This window comes from Populus euphratica, unplaced genomic scaffold, assembly GCF_000495115.2.
Source record: "Populus euphratica unplaced genomic scaffold, PopEup_1.0 scaffold2181.1, whole genome shotgun sequence".
NCBI classification, from domain to species: Eukaryota; Viridiplantae; Streptophyta; class Magnoliopsida; order Malpighiales; family Salicaceae; genus Populus; species Populus euphratica.
The window spans coordinates 1,511-20,580 of record NW_011502018.1 but is presented as its reverse complement, the minus strand read 5'-3'; the positions used below and the strand labels follow the sequence as shown (position 1 = coordinate 20,580).

The 19,070-nt window shown below is 32.9% G+C and overlaps 2 protein-coding genes across 2 annotated transcripts; one reads left to right on the top strand and one right to left on the bottom strand.

Moving 5' to 3' along the window:
* Window positions 1–6,920: 6,920 nt before the first annotated feature.
* Window positions 6,921–9,047, top strand: LOC105118744 (cytochrome P450 714C2-like). Its single transcript, XM_011016761.1, has 5 exons — window positions 6,921–7,247; window positions 7,398–7,618; window positions 7,688–7,938; window positions 8,037–8,391; window positions 8,466–9,047. The coding sequence occupies exons 1-5, from the start codon at window positions 6,977–6,979 to the stop codon at window positions 8,889–8,891; spliced, it is 1,524 nt and encodes a 507-aa protein (XP_011015063.1). The 5' UTR covers window positions 6,921–6,976; the 3' UTR covers window positions 8,892–9,047.
* Window positions 9,048–13,259: 4,212 nt separating this feature from the next.
* Window positions 13,260–16,865, bottom strand: LOC105118746 (programmed cell death 6-interacting protein-like). The gene is made up of 4 exons (XM_011016762.1): window positions 16,773–16,865; window positions 14,859–14,961; window positions 14,300–14,403; window positions 13,260–14,039 (listed from the first exon to the last, which is right to left on the bottom strand). Exons 1-4 carry the CDS (start codon window positions 16,863–16,865, stop codon window positions 13,503–13,505), a joined length of 837 nt encoding a protein of 278 aa, XP_011015064.1. The 3' UTR covers window positions 13,260–13,502.
* Window positions 16,866–19,070: the final 2,205 nt, after the last annotated feature.

The window sequence follows — 19,070 nt, the reverse complement described above, 5'->3', positions numbered from 1 at the left end:
TTTTCCATTCTGATACCGTTGACAGCGCAATACTCCTTGAAACCTCCATCAATGTATTCTCCTCCATTATCAGATCGTAAGCATTTCAACTTCAAACCTGATTCAATTTCAACCATAGCCTTCCATTTCTTGAATGTGTCAAACACATCAGATTTATTTTTTAGAAAGTAGACCCATACCTTTCTGCTGAAGTCGTCAATAAAAGTCACATAGTACCGATAACCTCCAAGAGATGCTACTGGAGCTGGTCCCCATAAATCTGTGTGCACCAGTTCTAGCTTTCTTGGTCTTAAGGTCCTGCCAACCTTTAAGAAACTGAGCTTCTTCTGTTTTTCGAGAACACAACTTTCACAAATGTCTAGATCAATATTTTGTAACTCTAGCAGCTTTCCCTTTGACTGAAGTATCTTCATCCCCCTTTTGACTCATATAGCCGAGTCTACAATGCCATAACTGCGCCTGATTTTCTGCTTCAGTAGAGGCAATTATATCTGTTGATCTTGTGGTCATATACAGTGTGCCAGTTTTCTTTCCACGAGCCAAAACCATTGCTCCTTTTGATACCTTCCACATTCCTCCAGAGAAAAGGATTGAATGACCACTATCATCAAGTTGTCCGACCGAGATCAACTTCTTCTTTAGTTCAGGAACATGCCTTACATTTTGCAAGTTCCATGTAGATCCATTCATTGTCTTGATTTGCACATCTCCTATACCCATAATATCCAATGGTTGTCCATCAGCCAGATAGACTACCCCATAATTTCCAGCAGTGTAATTTTGCATCATTTCATGGTGTGAAGTACAGTGAAATGAAGCTCCAGAATCAAGAACCCAATCATCAATAGGACTATGTACAGCAAGGATCAAAGCATCTTGTACCTCGTTTGTAGTGGCATTTACGAATCAGCTTCAGGTTTCTTTGGTTTTGTGCAACTCCTCATGAAATGACCAGGTTTGCCACAATTCCAACATTCAACCTGCTTCCTAGGTCCAAACTTGCTTTTGCTTCTGTACCTAGATTTTGATCTGCCTCTGGATAAGCCTCTGTCTTGTCTCCTTCCTCGAGTGTTGATGTTGAAAGCTGAACCTGAACTTGAGCTTTCACCCGAGTCTTTTCTTCGTACTTCTTCAGCTAAAATCAAGTCTCGGATATCATCATACTTTAATTTGGATTTTCCAGCTGAGTTGCTTACGGCTGTTCTCATACCTTCCCAACTGCTTGGAAGTGAAGCTAGCAAAATAAGTGCTCGGATCTCATCATCAAACTCAATTTCAACGGATGACAATTGATTTGTGATGGTGTTGAAATTATTAAGATGCTGTGTAACAGAGGTGCTTTCTGTCATCTTCAGGTTGAACAACTTCTTCATCAAGTGCACTTTGTTATTTGCTGATGGCTTCTCATACATCCCAGACAAGGCTTCCATCAATCTTGCTGTGGATTTCTCTTTTGTAACATTATGAGCAACTCTTCTTGACAATGATAGCCGGATAATGCCCAAGACTTGTCTATCAAGTATTTGCCAATCTTCTTCTGACATGTTTTCTGGCTTGCTCCCCAACAGAGGAAGATGAAGTTTCTTCCCATATAGATAATCTTCAATTTGCATTTTCTAATATCCAAAATCAGTTCCATAAAATTTTTCAATTCCTGCAGCCTTTATTTCATCAGCCATTTTTACTCTTTCTTGGATTTTAATCTCAAAAATTTGACCTTACAGATGTGTCCGGAATTGCCAAAAATACTGGAAACGACACTGAGATCACCCAAATTGGACTTCGGATGGCTCCGATTTAAACAATCAAAAATTGAGATAACTGGACGCCGCAGATGAAGCCACGTGGCAGGAGGAATAGTCGCTGCGCCACACCGGATCAAAACCTAGTTGTGCTGACGTGGCGAGATGACGTGTCAGACACGTAGGCAATGTGGGGTCCACCCAATCTGACGTGGCAAATCCACAGAGATCTTTGTCTGACGTGGCTATTGACCGTGTCGAACGGCTGATGTGGCAGGTGACGTGGCTGCTGACTGTGTCGAACGGCTGACGTGGCAGAGTCGAGTTGCAGGAAACGGCGAGGAAGACGCGTGAAGCGCGTACGACGCGTCTGTGCGCGTGGACAGTACTGGTGGTGGCGCGTGCAGGCGCGTGCGGCATGCAGGACGTCGGATTTTCGCCGGGTTTTCACTAGTGGATTCCTCTCGTCGTCCTCTTCACGGTGGTATGTTCAAAAACACGTTTTGAGAACTTTGATTTTTGAGTTTGGATCAAACACCCTCTTTTTCAAAAACTTTCAAGAACAAGCTCTGATACCAGTTGTTAGGAGATCCAAACATTCAAACATACACAAATTTACGTGGTTCGGCAACTTGCCTACTCCACGGAGCTACTGGTTTGTATTAATCAAGCTCAAAAGCAATATAAACAACAAAACAAGGAGGAGGAGAAAATTTCTCTACTCAACTCAACTCTCACCCTTAGCTCTCTCTCTGTGTTTCTCTCTATTTCGTGGTGATCATCAGCTATCAATGACACTCTCTATTTATAGCTGATGTGGGAGACAAGCTTCTTCTTTAGTCAACAATGGTGGGCAACAATTTCTTTGGTTAGGCACCCACCATGCAACCACCATTGACTTTAGCCATGTCTAACATGGCTGCCACCAACCATGTTGTGTCCACACCCAACAGAAAGGATATGCACAAGTTAACACACTGATTGAATTACATGAAAAAATCCTAATATTTTATTAATCTCAACAAAAAGAATACACAAGTTCGTTTATGTGTGTATTATGATACAATGGTTCTGCCTACTCATATAATTTGCATACTACATACTTACATACAACCTATGTAAAAACTATATACATGGAAGAATACAACAAAAACTATCCCAAAGACTAGGAACATATATCGTTGTTTTTGTCAAAAACAGTTAACTGCCAATAACTGTCCCAATTGCTGCATCTCTCAAGGTCTATCACTCAACAAACCATTTATTCTGCCAACTCACATGCTGCTAGAATAGGTGTATTTGCATGCCTTGAATTGTTTGTCATCTAAATCAAAATTTGTGTCTAACATCAACTTATATCCTGCCAAATTGTTAGACATACATTGCTACTGAATTTGCCATGCATGTTGTTATGCGTGCTAGTAATGTTTTCACTAAGCCTTGGACCATCCATTGCCTAGACTAATCGTCAGTCTCTACTATCTATTCTATCTACACTGTTGATTTCAATACTATCCTACAAGTTGTCTCTGCCCACTGTGCTGTTTCAGTGTTATTTTTGTCAGTGTACCCTGACGAAATTAACACCATTACAATACCCATGACAGTAAATTGAAAAGAGGGTTAAATATATACAATGATGATCATAAATGTTGATGATCATAAATGTTCTAACCAGTGTCATTAATCAAATAATCACATGCATATGTTTAATTCCTTCACGAATCAAATAATCATATGCATATGTTTAATTGTCCCTCTATATATTAAACTTATATCGTTTTTTCGTTATTATTCACTCTTAAAGAGATGACTTACTCTTTTTTACTCCACGTGACCTTTGATTTAGACATACAACTACAATATTAACAATGTTGCTTTGAATCTCTGCTTCACCGACAAAATTCAAATCGAGGACACTATTAAAGCTCATAACTTTTGTTTTTTTAGCTGCAACATCTCTTTTTGCTTGGCAGATCCTATCACGTTCATATGCTAACATCTATTTTTGTATAAGTTTATAAATATTTTTGTATATATGTTTTTCTTTCAATTCATTTTCTTTTGCATCAGTTTATAAATATTATATACAATCTACTCTACTTGCAAATAACATCAAACATACTTTCATAATACACTTAAATAACATAATACACTAACAAAACACCATATTTGTATTAATATACAATAATATTTAATATTGGTTGTGAAGCACGGGCACCAAAACTAATGTACACACACGTATGCATGTCAATCTTTGTTATCGTCTGACAATTTAATTACTTTTACTGAAAAAGTGCAACAAATACAACAATTTAATTAGTACTTTTATAGATGTTGAAACATGAAATGTTTGCTTTTTTTAATAAATAAAATACATGCAATAGATTGATTAAACACATGGTGAGAAAAATTACTCGTTTTTTTTTTACCTCAAACATCATATATAACCAAAGAGCGACCTGGTTACTCCAATGAGGAATTAATAACCAAATCAACATCATATATATACAACCAGTTTGGATCATGTTGTTACGAAAGGAAGTTAGTATACCGTGAATGTTATAGATATTAATTAACACTTTGGACACTCGGAAAAAACATAGAGGAAAGCAAAACTAACTTTATTACAATCACGTGTATAAAACTACATATGAATACATATATATGGACACACTGCGTGCAAGTGAGTTGGTAGCTCAGTTATCAATAGTTAAATAGTAAAGAGTTAATTAGAAAAACAAAACATCGTTGAATACTATTATTTGTATTTCTCAACTATAAATATACAATCAAATAAAAATTTTAAGTTAGAAAGCTTTTTCCCATGATTTGACTTTTAAAAATAACCGTGCACTCTGGATAGTGTCGTGTCGAGGAATGTGTATCCATAATATAAAAAAACATATGAACACACTATGTCCATATTCCATGCAATCTTATACTATAACTAGTTATTAAACCTCCGGTTGTTTTAGGTCATTGAGTAGCTCATATTACAAGTAAAAACCTTAAACACAATGTCTTTTTACTCTTTTTTTTTTTTTTTTCCATGTAGCCTATTGTAGCAATAATAGACATGGTTTATTATAAACAGAACTGTTCAAGAAACAAAGTTTTTTTGCTATTTTTTTTTTAATTTCATCCTCTTAAATGATCATTTATGTGTTAATGTCTACTTATTTTTATCAACTTTGATGTACACTCAATGTCTTAACAAATTATGAACTCATATTAAAAAATAATTTTACAAGAAAGAATTTAAATACTTCTTTTTACACACTTTGACGTATACACAATGTCTTTAAAAATTATGAAATCAAATTAAAGAATAATTTTACGATAATAATTTAAAATGATACTTCTTTTTATATACTTTCATGTATACACATGGTATAGTTAAAAATTATGAAGTCAAATTAAAAAATAATTTTACAAGATAAAATTTAAAATGATTGATTGTTAAAAAAAAAAACAAGGTTCAAAATAAACCTAAAAAAAAACACATAGCCCACTGTTAAATTATGTGGACAAATTTAGTTTGATCCATAAAGTTTTAGTTTAAGCATTTTTTGATCCCTATTATTTCTTAATTTTATATTTTGATTCTACATTTCATTTTTATCATGTTTTACCCCCACAATGTTGTTTAAAAGGAGAGAGACATTGAAAGAATAGAAAAGAAGAGAAAGGGGTTGGTAAATAATATTTTGATAAAGAAGGATCAATTGGTTCGTCTTTCAAGAATGAAGCTTTATGAAAGTGGTTCGAAGGTTTCATCTTATTAGAAAAAATAGATTGAAGCTCAAGTTTTATTATTCAATCTTTTTGTTTTTTGTTTTTTGGTTTTTGATCAATATGATGAGTTTTTAAGTTAAAATAAATTTACATATGTTAATAGGTTTTTTTTTTTAAATTCAAGAATCTAATTCCTGAGTTTTCAACCATCAAGGTAAATAGGTTAATAGGTTTTTTTATTAAAAAAATTTAAGAATCTAATTCCTGAGTTTTCAACCATCAAGTGGCTCAAATTCAAACTAGATAACAATATATCAAATTCAAACTAGATGACAATATGTCATTTGTCTAATCGAGAAATATATCATCTACTTTTAAACTAGATGACAATATATTATTTGTTTAATCGGGAAATATATCATCTACTTTCAAACTAGATGACAATATGTCATTTGTCTAATCGGGAAATATATCATCTATTTTATTAAAAAAAAAAAATTAGTTGAATGATGTGTTAAAAAAAGGACATAGGTTGTCCATCCATTTAAAAAAGAATCGGGCATTCTTGAGATTTTGTTAAGGCTAGGAGCACAAGGTCATCCTTAGAAGCCCCTTTTAATATTAACTTTTTTTCTGAAATTGTTTTTTTAATTTTGAATAAAAGATGTTTAAATAAAATAATTAAAATGATATTTAAATTATTATCTAGCTCTCCATAATTTTCAAATAAAATTATAGTTTTTTATGATAATATTAATAATTACACTGTGAATTATTTTATATGAATATAATATGCAAAAATATGCTCATAAATATTAAATGAGAATAAGATATCTATTTTGTTTTTTATTATATATATTTTAGATTAATTACTCTTTTATTTTTTATTTCTACAAGTTATTAAATCAAGGACAATATTTGCTTAAAATATAATAGTTTAATGATAAAATTGCTTAAATTGATAGTATATTCCTTGTTGTGAAAAATTAATAAACTTAATATGCATTTTTTTTCTTTGCAATCAGAAAACAAATTTAATTACGTGTGAGTGAAAAATTATAAACGGATGCATGCATGTGAAATCTATAATCTTCTCTCCAAATCTTATCAAACTTCAATTATTCTTTGTAGTAGCTAGATTTTTTAAGTATTCATCATGATATTTTTCTATCATCTATCATTGTCATGTCCTTATATTGGTAGAAGGACTAAAATCATCAGATTTGACAATTAATTTTGTAATTGGTTTCAAAATTACAACACACACATATCAAATCTATATTCTGATATATAACATATTACGTACATTTATTTTATTGTTGATTTCAAAATTAAAATACTAATCCATACCCTGAAACAGATGATGTATTCCTGAATGTCTATATATATTCTGAGGTTAATAAAAAAAATACTATGAATTCCTCTGGAAATCGCCCTAGAATTTACAAAACTTGCATCCAAGCTCCTTTGGTTTATACGATCTGTAAGAGCTAGCAATGGAAGGGTTCCCCATCTCCTACAATTTCACTCGTCTTGTTTTGCTTCTGACATGGAGCTTGATCGTTTATCTCTACTACTCTTTCTGGTGGAGGCCCGAGCTAAGGCTTAGAAAGCAAGGAATCAGAGGTCCCCCGCCTAATTTTTTACTGGGAAACATTCCAGAAATTAAGCAAGCTATAGTTCAGAATAGAAGTGAAAGTACTCCAAGCATAGAAGGCGACAGTTTTTCAGGTTTCCCAAGTTTCAAGCAGTGGTGCAAGAAATATGGTATTTTCTTGCATGATTATACAATTCTTTTGCTGTGTCACATTTCTTTTCATCTGGTGTGCATGGGTGCTCCTTTTACCATAAAATTATTTAGGGATATTAATTATTTCAACATTATGGTGTGGTTAATTACTTTTTAAAAATTGATAGGTAACACGTACATGTTTAAACTTGGGACGTTGCACTTCTTGTACGCCACTAATCCTTTCATGGTGAAGGAAATGAAACTCTTTAGATCGTTGGACCTGGGAAAACCTGCTTATCTACAGAAGGACAGGGGAGTTTTGTTAGGCAAAGGCATTATTACAACAAATGGACCGGCTTGGTCTCACCAGAGAAAGATTTTAAGCCCCCGGCTCTCTGTGGACAAGGTCGACTTAAATTGAATTTACAGCTTAATTAATTCTGAGTGTATGATGTGGGGACCTTGTGTTATGCAGGACACTTTGAACATAATTGTTGAATCTGGTAGCACTGTGATTAAATCATGGGAAAGAATATTAATGGAATCCAAGGATGGATTAGATGCAGATATCATGGTGGATGGCCACATGAGAAGCTTCACCTCCTGCATAATCTCAAAGCTTATGTTCGGGCATGATCATTGTAGAGGAATGAACGTAACTGCAAGGTGTCACACTCTTTTTAAGGCAATGGGAACAGCAACGACAATTGGGATTCCATTCTTGAGGCAAGTCCTCTCCTCTCCTCGATATCCTTGTATATACATATATGTAATTAAGCAATGGTGGGTTGCCAATTGCACTCATTTTTTTGTCCTTGAATCAGATATCTTCCTACTAAAGCAAATAGAAATGCTTGGAGATTGGCAAAGGAGATCCATTCGATGATTTTGGACATAGCCAAGGACCGCTGTGGATCTAGCACAACTAAGGACATATTGCAAGTGATCTTGGAAGGTTCCGAAAATGATGGGCCTGGTCCATCAAATGCTCATGAGTTCATAGTTGATAACTGCAAGGATATGTTGCTCGCTGCCTCTGAGGGGACTGCTATTTCTGCAATGTGGGGTTTAATGCTGTTAGCTTCAAATCCTGAATGGCAAGCTCGTGCCCGGTCCGAAGTTAAGCAAGTCTGTGGTGGTCATCTCCCGAATTTCAATATGCTTGGCAAGATGAAAGTGGTAGGTAGCTGATTGGTCCATTAAAAAGCACAGATTAGTCATTTTAACTTCAATATACACTTAATTAACTGCAGTTAAAGATGGTGATATTAGAGGTGCTGAGGCTTTACCCGCCAGTGGCGTTGGTATCAAGGCGAGCCCTGCAAGATGTGAAGCTTTGTGATATGCAGGTTCCAAAAGGTGTAAACATTTGGATATGGGCACCAGCATTGCACCGCGACCCTGACCTTTGGGGGCCTGACGCAGACAAGTTCAATCCTGAAAGGTTCATTGACGGAGTTTCAGGTGCATGCAAGTCTTCACATGCCTATATACCTTTCGGAGTTGGGGCTCGGCTGTGTCCCGGCAATAAATTAGGGATGATACAATTGAAAGTCTTGCTTGCTATGATCTTATCCAATTTCAATCTTAGCATCTCCACAAACTATCGTCACTCCCCTACGTTGGGTTTGCTTTTGGAGCCCGAGCACGGTGTTAATCTTGTCATTCAGAAGATATGAGTCCTGAGGGTAGACAGCTCAAGGATGCTTAGAATAAAATAGTAAATTAAAATGAATAAACTGGTGGCCTGAACTTGTAAAGCTTTGCCAACTAAGGCAAACAGACAAATAGCTAGAGATGAAAGCCACTTCTTCAATGTGTATCGTCCTCTAATGTACAAGATGATAATATATAATAATAAGATAAAAGTGAAAACTCGAGTAACCTAAATACAAGACAACAAAACTAGTGAAACCAAACGCCAATGCACTGGTGATCATGCACTGCAAACATCTTTTTTCTTGAAAGCAATTTGAGCGATTCTGCGAATCTCAAATGCAGTAACGGTAAAAACCCCTGAAAAAACAGGAAACTTGAACTAAACTGGCAGATTTTGCCGCCTTGAGTACTTGAGGAATCCCGCCCACCCCCCTCTCTTTCTGATTTTGGTAGCCTGCCATTTTCTTATAGCAGGATGTGCAGGTGTCTGATCATCAATCCACTGGTTCCGCAGGATATATCTTAAACACTCTTACGTGATGGATATGGGTGTCATGCTCTCTTAAATTAATACGCTTATAGCCGCTGACCTCATAATCCCGTTCAAGAACCCACATAAAGTAGCTGGAACACCAGCCTTTCCCGTGATGGGAGGCTCTAAACACCAATGAAAACTTCCGAGGAAGTGAGCTAGCGTCTGAAATTGCAGTGTTCAGTATCAGGTATAGAACAAGCAGAAACAATAGAAGGGGACAGTCCCTTAACTCATCCAGGGGGTGTTCTTGAGTACACAAGAAAACTGGAGGTGCGTTAAAACCGTTTTTCTTTTCAATTTTTATTTTTCCTTTTCTTTTCTGGTTTTTCTTTTTCAATGAAAAAGTTTAAAAATATATTCAATATTTATTAAAAATGAATATAAATTTTACACCAGAAAAATAAGAAATATATCAAGATTACAACTATTTTTCATAAAAAATCAAAACCATATTTTATAACAATCACCTTAATATTTTGTATTTGAAATAATCTAATTATATATTTTTTCCATTCAAATTAAAAACTACCATGAAAAATTATATTGTTAGCTCAAAAAATATTTATATTATATTTATAATAAAAATTATATTTATGACACTAACTGAATATACAAATGTAAGAAACAATAATCTTTTTTTTTATATATATTTTTAAATGCTTGTATATAAAAAAATATTGTCTGTCTTTTCTTTATTTAGAAAAAATGAGAAACTTGTAAAGAAAAATTATGAAAAATTTTTATAATATATTTTTCAAATTTAGTATATTTCCAGTTTTTTGGATTAAAAAATATGTCATATGAATAAAAAGTTCTAGTTTTTTCTTTTTTCTGACTATAATTTTTTATAAAATTAAAGTATTATTATGTTTCTAAAAAAAAAAATCTTTAGAATTCATATGTCTAACATCTAGAGCATGGGTTCTTACGTAGGTAGATGCATGGGGCGCCCCTGTGTGCCGTACAAAATAGGAATTCCAAAAGAAACGGGAAAGAAAACAAAATCCTAATAATACAAAGCTATTGGGTTACAACTAGTTATAATTATATTATAATTAAAAACAAAAAACTAAAATGCCAGCTCATTATCTTACAGTTTATTGTGAGTTTAGTATTATGTTTTTTTTTTTTTTAATTTCATTTTTTTTTATGTTATGTTATTTATTTTTGTTAAGTGATAATATCTATTCTTTGTGTTTTTTAAGATATTAAAGTTTTCATAAGATTTTAGAGTTTAATTATTGGTCAATTTAATAAGATATGATTTTAGTTTTTAGCATTAAGATATAATTAAAAGACTAAGAACTAATATGAGAAAACAAAAAAAATACTATGATGGCCTTTCTCAAATTCGCATGATAAAGTTATATTTAGTTCTCATGTTTTTGGGTTTTTCGTATAAAATTCTATTTTATTTATTTTTAAGTCTCTAAGTAGCTTGTTTGGAAGTATAATTGTAATTGTTTTTCAAAGTAATTTTCGTGCCAAAATGCATCAAAATGATATTTTTTTTATTTTTTAAAAATTATTTTTGAGAACAGTACATCAAAACGATCCAAAACATAACCAAAAAATTCATTTTTAGAAATTATTTTTCAAATACCTTTTGTGTTGAAATGCCTCAAAATGATATTTTTTTTATTTTTTAAAAATTATTTTTAAGATCAGTGCATCAAAATAATCCAAAACATAATAAAAAAAATTCATTTTTAGTAAAAAAATTGAATTTTTTGAGAATGACCGTGTTCTCAAACAGCTTCTTTTAAGAGATAAAAGAAAAGATGTTAGAAACTAAAAAAGGATAAAAAATTCATTTCTTGTCCACAACACGACAAAAGAAAATGTTATTATTTATGTTAATGAGTTTTATTTTATGATAGGAGTTCCATTGAGTTTTTTCCCTTCATTTTGCCACGTAAAAAAAATGCAAATTAAGATTGAGTAAGAAAAATCTTTTAATTTTATTTGTATTTTTGGATTAATTTAGGTTCTTTTTATTTTTTGGAAAGTAATTTTTTTTTAAAGTAATTTTTTTAGAAAATACATTCCTGAAAAGTGAATTATTTTTTTTATATTTAGTAGCATCATAAAAAATAAGTTGGAAAATATTTTCCAGTGTTTAACTATATCATGAAAAATAAGCTGGAAAATAAATTGTTAATATTTTTTTCATATTTATTAAAATAATGAGGAAAGAATCTTACCAATTAAAAAGTTAAATGAGAATAAAATTAAAAAATATATAATTTCATAGATTATCTCAAATAAAATAAATAACAATCAAAGTAATAAATATCAAATCTAACAGATAAAAAAGTTGAAAGATAATTAAATTAAAAAAATTATAATTTTATAAATTATTTCAAATAAAATAAATAACAATAAAAAGAATGAGGATTAAATATGATAGATAAAATATTTCAATTAAAAAAATGATAAGAAAAAAACAAATAAAAATCATAAAAATAAGAATAAAAATTAATATAAAAATCAAATTCTAAAGGGTGAATAGAAAAAAAATTTAAAACTAAATATATAGCAATCAAAAGTTTAAGAACTAAGTTTGATATAATCAGCAAATAACATGATAGTTTTAAATTTTTCACAACTTTTAAAAAGTATTTTTCACTTAAAATAAAAAGAAAATATTTTTCTGCAAACCGAGTCATTTTTTTAACTGAAAAATATTTTTTATTGACTAAATTTTTTATTGAAAAACAAACATAATTTTTTTGAAAAATAGTTAAAAAAAAATACTTTTTATGAAACAAATGGGATCTTAAAGGTATTTTGAATTGAGAAATTAATTTATTGAGATTACAAGAGTGTTTTCTAGATTTTTTAAAGTTAAAATAGGTTACAAAATATTTTTTAATTAAAAGACCTCATTTTAATTTTTTGATTATCTATTTGATAATAAAAAATTGAAAAGGCAGGCTACGCATTATTGTTTTTATTAAAAAAATAATAAGGGGTAAACCAAATAAAATATAGGAAGACTTAAATAAGATTAAAAAAAAAAAACCATAAGAAGCCCTTATGTGGTGGCCCTCTCAAGGTCTGATGACAATTTTTCACCTTAACTTTTTTAATTTTAGACTAGTTAAAAATATCTTTGGGATGCGGCAAATATTGAGTTTTAATTGAAATTAATTAAAAATAATTTGGTTTATATTTAATAAAATATTTTTCATTTTTTACTTGATTTTTGAAAAGAATATAATTTTTATTTTTATTTTATTTTTCAAGGTATCATTCTAATTTATTAATAATTTTTTTTAATACAAAGTTTATTTTTTAAAATAAAAAATATTTATTTTAAAATTATATTATTGACATGTTTAATAAACACAAATGAATACATATCATGATATTTTTTATTCAATTAGTTTGTTTATCTTTTAAGTCATATATTTTTTAGAATATAGATTTATCTTTTATTTATTTAAATAAATAAATTTAATAAACATAAATAGATAGATATCTCATTTTATTTTATAGAATATCTTGATCTTGCATAAACTTTTTAATTTATATTTTAAATTTTTTTATATAAAAAAACACATTATAACAAACTGCATACCCAATATTTTTTTTAAATAAATTATAACCCGCGAATGGCGGTTAAATGGTTAGTAACTAGCTAAACAATAGGGGAAAGGCTAGTAAGCACATTTCTTACATGTGATGGAATGTTTTAGCAATTGATTGCATTGAACATCCCAAACCCCATGTAATTTTCAATCTAAACTCTTGGTTGTCGTGGAATATTGATCGAATGGCTTAGAAGCACGTTCACACCAACCAAACCCAAACAATACATCAAGTTCCAAGGTGCAATAAAGCAATGAAGTAATAAAATTACAAATAAATTAATGGAAATTTATCTTTATACTGCATCACCTCTGTATGTTTGAATTAACAAGATATACACATGCATAACATGTACAGAGATTATTCAAAGCCAATGGTTATTCATGATAATCACACTTTGCAACCAAATGCTCTAGCTAAATCCAATCTATCCCACCAAGGATGAGATCAAGCAACAAAAATAACACACGATAGATGATCAAATTATTAAGTCAAAAGAAAACTATTGTTTATAATAGTCTTGGTGAGGGGGAGGGTATGGACCTGGATTAGTGTAAGTAGGCCGAGCAAGAGATCCAGGTTGTTGTCCATGGGCATTGTAGTATGGGCCCCGCCACCCTGGATAGGCAGGGTGACCATACTCCTGGTTTGTTGGTGGTTGCTGAACCTGTCGAGGCGGGTAAGGAGCACCTGGAGCAGGGGGCATATGATAAGGTGGCGGCTGCAGTGGTGTTGTGTAAGGGGGAGGAGGGTGAGCATAACCAGGTATTGTAGACTGCCCAGGAGGCTGAAAGTACTGTGTCTGGGGCTGAGGATGCGGATGCGGAACATTTTGAGGATCTGATGGAGGATGTGAACTGGATCTTTGAGTTTGATGGGGCTGGTTTACTGCAGGATAGCTGTATGAGCCTGCATTCTTATGGTCTTGAAAACTTAGTCCAGCCATTTGTCTTTGTACATCTTCAATCATTTCTTGACACTGGATATTTCTGGTCATCACAAAATCACTGCACTGCTGTTTGATATTGGTGATGGCATCCTGTTTCACAAATATATTTCTTGTATCAACCCTTCGGAAAGTAACCCAGCTAAACTAGTTTAAAACCCATAAAAAAATAATTCATAGTGCCTGAGACAAAGGAAAGGCATGGACATTGGATGTAAAATTTAAAAGCATACAGGAAGAAAATAAAATAATTGCAGTAGGCACTTTAAAGAAGTGAGCATGTTCTACTTGATCATAAGTTCAGGACTTCACATCCTGAACAGCACAGATATATGCAACAGAGAAGTGTTTACCTGAAGACTAACATAAAACTTCAATCCCTCGTTGATGTTCTTCTTTATTTCTCGATACTTGACTATGGCAGCCTGTATTTGCTTGTAACACTTCTCACGAGATGCTGAAACAAATTGTGAGGGAGATTTGTGTCAAAGGAGCATGCGTTTCATTTACCCAATGAATGTGAAGGTCAAGCGCAGCTCTGAAACAAGAATATGATCTCTCATTTTGAGATAAACTAGCCACCTTCAAGAAAAACATATCATCAGAAAGCCTAGGGATGGAAACTAATCAAGTATTATAAAATTAAATTCTTCATGTCATTTTCATAGAAGTGTAGAATACACACACACACACACATTTTTATTTATTTATTTGTAACAATGGTTTGATAGAATGATCGTGTTCCAATTTCTAGAGAGAGCAAAATAAGCAACATAGTGGAATTATAAACTCTGCAGTATTTAAACAAAAAGGACATCAACATGTAGATCAAATACATGCATAATTAACATTTCCATTCAAGAAACCCATTCAGACAGTATTGAAACAACAATTATACAAGAAAAAACCTACCTTTGTAATCTTGAAGGTTAAAGACAGCAGAAAACTCTTCATTCCGAGCCTGTAAACAAGGACAGCCTATAATTTTAGGAAAAGAAATTGACTTCAGAACAAGCTAACAATTCAGAAACGAGCTTAGTAAATGATTGCTGAATTGCTTTCCACGACCATTGAAATCTAAGGTGCAAAAAGAATAATTCATCAACTAAGTTTCAATAATAACAAAATGAATTTATCTATCCATGCTGATTTAAACGGAGTCCTACCAATGTAATTGTAGAGACTCCTCTTTATTGTCAATTTTTGGGCTGCAAAAGGGACACAGCCATGGCCAGCTAATTTAGCCACCTCATTTGTTCAAATTACAACAAAATATGCTGCCCCTCAAATTGCAATCTGTATCGGCCATTATTGGCAAACCTTACAACAACTCCAGTTACAGGCTTACACAACAAAGCTTGGGCAAGATGAGTGTCGACAAAGGATATGTATTGTTGTAACCCAATTTTGGATTCACTAAGATTTTCTCGAATGTTATTTTATTTTATTATTCATAACAAAAAAAATAAAAATAAAAAGTTTAAAATATATTTTCTCGGGTCAACCGCATCTTTTGATCAAAACCGAGTCCACTGGGTCAATACATGTTAAACCATGTTGACTGGGATAAAAAATGAGTTCCGAGCTGTTTCGGGTTAAAACCGTTATTTTCGGTCAAAACCGAGTCCACCGAGTCAACACGGGTTAAACCATGTCGACCGGGATAAAAAATAAGTTTCGGGCAGTTTCAAGTCAAATCCATGTTGACTGGGATAAAAAATGAGTTTTAGGCTATTTTTGGTCAAAATTGTTATTTTTGGTCAAAAACCCAGTCCACCGAGTTGATACCCATATAAAGATTTTTTATGTTCCAATATAATTTTCAGTAATTAAAATTTATTTTTAGCGGTTGAAACGAGCTTTTTCTAATACTGATTTGAGTTTTTAATTTTACCCCTATAAATATTTATTATTATTATATATAATAAAACAAAAAAAATAATACAGTTTTGTCATAATAGGCGAGGGATTTTTGCTAATGGTAGGCGGTGCAGCTGTAACATTGAAATTTTGCACATCACATGATTTTATGTCCCCCTTTCATTGGCTATAAATAGCCAGTGAAAATATGCCAGAGAGGAGAAGAAGAAAAAAAAGAAGAAAAAATCCGAGAAAGAGCTAACTATTTATGTTTATTATTTAGACATTATTCATATTTTTTCTACTTTTTTTTCACGCGAGTAAGATATTGATTTAAAAAAAAAAACAATTTGAAAAATACCAAAAATATCCTAACCGTTAGATCCAATAGTGTTTAAATCTGAGTTTTTGATTTAATAGGATACAATAGGGCTTACCACACTAGATTAAAACCCAAATTCATCTCAGCCTTAAAATAATCTGCCATTTGATCCTGTTGTGCCACGTCATCAGGTGTACCAAATACTCGATGCATCGCGCCACATCGGATCACAACTCAGCCCATCCGGACCCTCTGATCAACTTGCAGATCAAGTCAATCACAGTCGCAGTATCAGTTCATCCGTGATCCAACCGTTCATAGCCTTTAGAGGCATCGATGCACCATGCTCGCGTTCACACCGTAGCAACATCTTGGAGCCTCTCTCTCCTCTCGCCGGTAATTCTCTCTCTCTCATCCGATCTCCCATTTTTTGCCGTTTTAAGTCGCCAAACCACCCCAAAAAGGTGAATCGCCCCTTCTGAAGCAAAACCCCGATAGTTTTACATGTTTTTGCCGCCTCATCTGGCTAGAAAAAGGCTGCGACTGTCATCGGCCACTCGAAGCTTCAAATCGACTATTCTCCCTCATCAGCCATCAACGAAAGTCGAAACCACTGTCATCAGAATCCTCTCCCTCAGATCTACCAGAATCAACCATCTGTTGGCTGGAATCTCGCTGGGAAATTTCGCTGCCTCCAAGAGTAACCGCGCGTGAGGCACACGCGTCGTTAGTGGCATTTTCATAAATTTCTGATAAATTCAAGGATATTTCAGTCTTTTACCTATACAATGGCACTTGAGTAATTGTTTTTTGTTATTTTTGATATTTTATATAAAAAAAATTTGCATGTAAAAAAAACAAAGAAAAAAACAAAAATAAATATAAAAGAAATAACGACACGAGTCCAACACCCATCTTATCATGTCATTGTTCATGGGTTCAAAACCCGATTCTCAAGTATGGAATCAATTTCTTTCAAGACAGTGTTGGCCGAAATTGTTGGCCATCTTATTATCTTTCCATTTTCATATGACTCACAGTCAATTTATACGTTAACATTTGGTGGGAACAAATAGCCAGAAAGGGTTGTTTAAGATGTTGTTTGTCTGGATTATGAGTCATATGATTGAGGGGAAGATTTCAGGTTTGGTTGGTACCCCATGACATCTTTATTCTAAGTTGGTGAATTTTGCTGAAAAACATTTGCATGAAGTAGGAAGAACTACATGAGAATCAATGTTTCTAAGTCTAAGTAAATCTCAATTTCATTGGAGGAGTCGATATTCTTACTTCAAATCTTATCTAGCATATTGTGGTGAGTACCCATGGGTCTCGTTGATAGGAGCCCGCTGCTGTATTAGTTATTGTCCCAATATGGTTTTACGACAGTTTGGATTTGAGCAGTTTATTCCAAGAACTACCAAATTGACAATATTTTATGAAGATTTCAAGACCTCGAAGAAATTATTAGAATCAGTGAAGAAGGCATGAAAACATCCTGGTAGGGTTACTTCTGCTAAGAGTGTAGAAGGAAAAAAAACTAAAGGATATCTAATGTGGCAAAAGAAGAGAGGGAAAGGATACAAAGTTCCTCCTTTTGAAGGGTCATCCAGGTCTTTGATTCGGTTTGCTGAAGATATACACAAAGAAGTCCGCGCCTAACAAGAATCTTATAACCTAAGTTTGAATGCTGAAGTGGAAGAGTTAGGGGCTAAAAAAAAAAGTTAGCATCTAATCTAGCCATTCGAGAAAAAACTTTGGCTATCACAAAACAGGAAAAGGATGACTTGTCAGCTCAGCTATAACATCAATAACTTGAGTTCTAGCAACTATAAGAAAAATATGTTCTTCTGTCAGAAGATAAGAGGAAGCAAAATGTTAACATGAAGAGCTGGGTTAGAAGAGCATCAAAAGTTGAGGAAATGACATTAAAGTTGGAAGAGGCAAATAAATTACTTCAGGAATAGTGTCAAAATCAAGATACATTAATTGCCAATTTAGATGAGTAGGTGGACCATTTGCTTTTCATTGAGCAAACCTTATCATCAGAAAAAGAAAATGCAGAAAGAGAAGCAGAATATTGGGCTTCTGAAGTTATGTGTTATTATGTACAAGCAGATGATGCCAAGAATTATGCTTTAGAATTAAGAGACATAGCCCAACAAATAATAGATGATGAGCCAATGACTAGAAATGAATTCCATCAGTTTTTTGGGTTGATCAGAGATGGAATTAATGAGATCTCAGCATATGACGGTCCAAGGCTTTGGAAAGATTAACTTGTTATGATTCTAATATTGTAAATCAATAAAAGACAATTTCATCATCTTTTCATTATGAAAAATGTTTATTTTGATTTTGATTTATAGCATCAAATTTCTCGCTTAAATCGGTTCAAGTTCTTGTAGGTTTGGAGTCCTCAGAGAAAACTTTCTTAAGAGAATCTGATCTGGTCTGTTCCTCATCATAAGTTAAAGGAAAACCTAAAACAAATAACAAGCATGCATCATCCATATGGCATTTTGCATCCATTTGTGCATTTCATTCATTTCACTTGCATTCATTCAGGTTGAAATATAGGTCCCCCAAAAGACCATAAAATTCATTACACTCGACTACGAAGGAAGATAATGGAGAACGAAGAAAGAGCACATCTAGAGGCTCACTATCAAAAGGAGTTGGAGAGCATGAAAAATGATATTGCACGACTTACAAGTCTACTTGAGCAGACCCTAGTATCCAAGTCCGGAGAGGATATCTCTACTCAACCAGCAGTTGCAACTCCATTTGTATTTATGCCAGCAACTCCTTTTGTATTCACGTCTCAAAATTTAGGGGCAAATCCCTTTTCATTTGAATAATAGTTCATTACCAATGTTCCACCAGCACAAGTGTTGATTGTAAACTTGACAACTAATGACTCACATAGGATGAGATTCTCT

Coding starts and splice junctions, on each gene's coding strand:
- LOC105118744 (XM_011016761.1), top strand. CDS start 6,977: ATGGAAGGGTTCCCCATCTCCTACAATTTCACTCGTCTTGTTTTGCTT. Junction 7,939..8,036: donor ATTGGGATTCCATTCTTGAG/GCAAGTCCTCTC, acceptor TCCTTGAATCAG/ATATCTTCCTACTAAAGCAA. Junction 8,392..8,465: donor TGCTTGGCAAGATGAAAGTG/GTAGGTAGCTGA, acceptor AATTAACTGCAG/TTAAAGATGGTGATATTAGA.
- LOC105118746 (XM_011016762.1), bottom strand. CDS start 16,865: ATGCCACTAACGACGCGTGTGCCTCACGCGCGGTTACTCTTGGAGGCA. Junction 14,962..16,772: donor CCAACAGATGGTTGATTCTG/GTAGATCTGAGG, acceptor CTGAATTGTTAG/CTTGTTCTGAAGTCAATTTC. Junction 14,040..14,299: donor AGTTTTATGTTAGTCTTCAG/GTAAACACTTCT, acceptor TTTGTGAAACAG/GATGCCATCACCAATATCAA.